Below are 4,217 nucleotides of genomic sequence, written 5' to 3' on the forward strand. Positions count from 1 at the left end.
ACTGAAGTAGTCACGTTAAATGTGTACCCAAGTGAAGGCAAAGGCAAAGGCAAAGGCAAATTTATTTGTATAGCACCTTTCATACACTACGCAATTCAAAGTGCTTTACAAGGCATATAATTATATTAAAAGCATTAAAGCATTGAAAAGAGCATTTAAAAATAAAGACATTTAACATAAAATAAATTTAAATCAAGTAAAGTAAATTAAAATAAAACATAAAAGCACATTAAGAAAACAAGGATAACAATTATTCGAAGGCAGCAGTAAACAACAGAGTTTTCAGTCCAGATTTGAATGAGCTGACAGTTTGAGCAGACCTCAGGTGTTCAGGAAGTTTGTTCCACAAGTGAGGAGCATAGTGACTGAATGCTGCTTCACTTTGTTTGGTTCTGGTTCTGGGAACACACAATAGACCTGTCCCAGATGACCTGAGGGGTCTGGAAACCTCATAGGGAACTAATATATCTTGGATATATTTTGGTCCACAACCATTTAGTGCTTTATAAACTAGCAATAAAATTTTAAAATCTATCCTTTGACTAACGGGAAGCCAGTGTAGTGATCTGAGAACTGGTGTGATATGGTCCAGTTTTTTGGTGTTTGTAAGGACTCTGGCAGTGAAGTGAAGGGCAGAGGGGGGGGGGGTTGCGGTTCACACACACACAAGTGTAACAATGAATGACAAAAGTGTCATGATTAATTTGCAATCTTGTAACTAACCATTATCAAAATGTGGTCTCATCATAGATTTTTGTGTTTTGCATGTTTTTCATTCAGAATTTGACTGTGGCAGGCATTCCACAATTGGTGATAAATCTAAATCAAACTGTTCAGGAGAACAAAACAGAAATTGTAACGTCACCTTCAGCAATATCAAGTATTGTTAACATCATAAACGACATTGCAAATGTGTCCACTGTAATTAGTTCTACTGTCATGGAGGTAAGATATTATTTTTACTTTGTAGATTTTTCAAAAATAATGTGATATGGCAACAAATGCGATTTTTTTTTTTTTTTTTTTTTTTGCTGAAGTTGTGTCCTCACAATAAAATGTGTTTTTTAATCTGCAGAATATACTGAACACAGTTGATGTCATCATTGGTGATGGTGCAACACAGTCCTGGGCAGTTCTAAATGCAAATGATGCTCTCAATACCATCTCAAAACTCCTGGGTTCAATGGAGACTCTGTCTGACAGGTTGGTTGGGGAGTTTTCCAACTCAGCTCAACGGATCCTGCTCAAGAGAACCATGTTCAGCAATTCCTTCCATGCAGACCTCAACTCCAACATCATCATAGATATTCCAAACACTGGCATTACCAATACTTTTATCACCACTATCACCTTCTCCACCCTTAATAATGTAATGCCAGTACGGAACTCCGCATTTAATGCCACCAACAAGGGAACTGCCATCAATGCTGCTGTGGTGCTTGTCAAAATAAATGCAACAATTCAAAATGTCACTCTCAGTTATAACAAGGTAAACAAGTCTCTGACACTGAACCCACAGTGTGTCTTCTGGAACTTCACACTTCTTCAAAATCTTGGTGCATGGGACGATACAGGGTGTGAGTTTGTTTCTGACATAAATAACAGAGTAACCTGCCGCTGCAACCACCTCACCTCCTTTTCCCTTCTGATGGCAACAGACATCCCTCCATCACTGACAGAGGCCTTGGATATAATCACTTATGTTGGAGTTGGGATCTCTCTGGCAAGCTTAGTTATATGTCTCATTATTGAAGGCTACGTTTGGAAAGCTGTTACCAGAAACAGCACTGCCTTCATGCGTCATGTTTCCCTTGTTAACACTGCCCTGTCCCTGTTGATCGCAGACATCTGTTTCATCATAGCTGCTGCTATTGCTAATAACCCTCTTGAAAACCAAGGGAAGGACCTTACACTTCCAGTTGGACCATGTAGCACAGCAACATTTTTTATGCACTTTTTCTACCTTGCCCTGTTCTTTTGGATGCTCGTGTCAGGCCTTCTGCTCTTTTATCGGACAGTCATGGTTTTCTCCCACATGTCCAAGTCAACCATGTTGGCCATTGGCTTCAGTTTAGGCTACGGCTGCCCTCTGATTATAGCAGCTATTACTGTTGCTGTCACAGCACCAGGACATGGATACATCCAGAAAACTGGTGGTTGTTGGCTCAACTGGAGTGAGACTAAGGCCCTGCTGGCCTTGGTGATACCTGCCTTGACCATAGTTTTCATCAACATTTTAATTGTAATCGTGGTCTTGTTTAAAATTCTGAGAAGTGTGGGAGATAACGCAGAGAAAGAGAATAGGCATATGCTGTTGGCCTTTGCAAGATGTGTGATCATTTTGACTCCATTATTTGGACTGACCTGGTCTTTGGGAGTGGGAACCATGGTATCATCGACAGATAAAGGAATCCATATAGCTTTTGCATTCTTCAATTCACTACAGGTATTTACACCCGTTGAAATACAAGGCTATTATTTACTGAGTAGGAAACAGCCTATTTGTGAAACATTTTATGTTCTTCCATTTAATTGATTAAGAAATGCTCATGTGTGATTTTCCTCAGGGCTTTTTCATTTTGGTGTTTGGGACACTTTTGGATTCCAAGGTATGTTGAATTTATATACACTTATAGACAGAAATGTAACATGACAATTACAGTAGAAGTGTGTTTCAGTGACAATTCCTGTTCTACATGTTTGACATGTATTTTGTTCAAAGGCAAATATATCACTCTGGATGCATTCTACACTAATCTTACTGTAAATTTCTCAAATTGCCCAGTCAATAAAATCAGTTTTGATATTGCCTTGATGTTAATTGTGCCCGTAGATTCGTTCTATCCTGTTAAGGTCAAGTGCAGGCTCCAGTCAAACAGTAAGTGGTTATTTTTCTTTCATTTTAAAATCTATAATATATAATTTAAAGCTTTCAGGTTTTCTTTACACAGCAGTGCACCTTACCTGTAATACATACCTGTTAAATGCTACACATTGTTACTTTTTTAGAGTACTACTGGTGGTGAAATAAATTTGATGAATCTACCACGTGGAAGAAGATGTAAGTTGGTATACATTAAACTGCTTTCCGGTTTTCTTGCATCATTTGTCATATCAACAATTGACTGCTTTTTTTTCAGATGTCTACCATGTTTCAACAGCAGCAAATACCAGCAGCACTGGTGTGTCAGAGTCATATGTCAGTTTCTAAATCAATGTAACACAAATTAATTTCATGAATGTTATGAGCCTGGGTCATTACTCTTGTAAATGTAATTCCTAATTTTGTGGTTAATAGTTTCTCTCCACCCCTGGACTTAGTGTGTGTAAGAAGGTGGGGTATGCATGGGTGGAGGAAAACGTGGTGATACATAATTGGACCATTCAAATTAATTGATGCCACCTGATTGGAAAACTTGGAGCACCTCCAGTTGAGGGCAGCACACACGCTGTCTCCTCCTTCCACTCCCAACTGTTTCTGATATAGGAGTTAATGTAGAAAACCTGTCTTTTGTTTGGATTTTATTTGTGGTTAGGTAAGTTAGTTAGTACTTTTGAATTGGACCAGGCTCATCTCTGAAAAGATAAATAAACTGAGCTACCTCACTATGGTTGTTCTTCTTTAGCTGATTTTACTTGAGAACGGGAGAATGGGAGCATGTTGTGTCTAGGTTCTCCTAGAGCAAGTTCATAACTTAAATTAAGAGTTTCTTAGTAACTGTAATAATGAACTGTTAAAAAATTAAGGGAGCACTTAATCATCACACTATAACAGCCCAGTCAGGTTACACAGATACTCCAACATGGCACATTAATATGTGCAGTCGCAAGAAGGTTTGCTGTCTCCCAGTACAGTCTCAAGAGCATGGAGGAGATGCCAGGAAACACTGTGAGAGCCCTACAAAATGACCTCCAGCTACTGGTGTGCAGTTTTCTGACCAGACTGTTAGAAACAGAATCCATGAGGGTGTAATGAGGGCCTGATGTCCTCTAGTACGACCTGTGCTCAAAGCCCAGCACTGTTCAGCTCGATCAACATTCATCAGAGAACACAACAATTGAGAGCAGGGTCACACCTAGCATAATTCTTTCATCAAGATCTCTTGAGTGATTTAAATGTTCCCTTAATGTTTTAGCCATTTTTGTGCCCCTTCAATTGAAATAGTGCAACCTACAACCAAATTGTAAAGTAGCACAAGGATTTAACAAACAGCTCT

General features: G+C 39.0%; 1 protein-coding gene across 1 annotated transcript; it reads left to right on the forward strand.

Annotated features, from left to right (window-relative positions):
* Positions 1-939: 939 nt before the first annotated feature.
* On the forward strand, positions 940-2,618 carry adgrf7 (adhesion G protein-coupled receptor F7). The gene is made up of 3 exons (XM_026319255.1): positions 940-945; positions 1,076-2,446; positions 2,568-2,618. The coding sequence occupies exons 1-3, from the start codon at positions 940-942 to the stop codon at positions 2,616-2,618; spliced, it is 1,428 nt and encodes a 475-aa protein (XP_026175040.1).
* The last annotated feature ends 1,599 nt before the right edge of the window (positions 2,619-4,217 follow it).

This window comes from Mastacembelus armatus, chromosome 24 (genome assembly GCF_900324485.2).
Source record: "Mastacembelus armatus chromosome 24, fMasArm1.2, whole genome shotgun sequence".
NCBI classification, from domain to species: domain Eukaryota; kingdom Metazoa; phylum Chordata; class Actinopteri; order Synbranchiformes; family Mastacembelidae; genus Mastacembelus; species Mastacembelus armatus.

Coding starts and splice junctions, on each gene's coding strand:
- adgrf7 (XM_026319255.1), top strand. Junction 2,447..2,567: donor CATTCTTCAATTCACTACAG/GTATTTACACCC, acceptor GATTTTCCTCAG/GGCTTTTTCATTTTGGTGTT.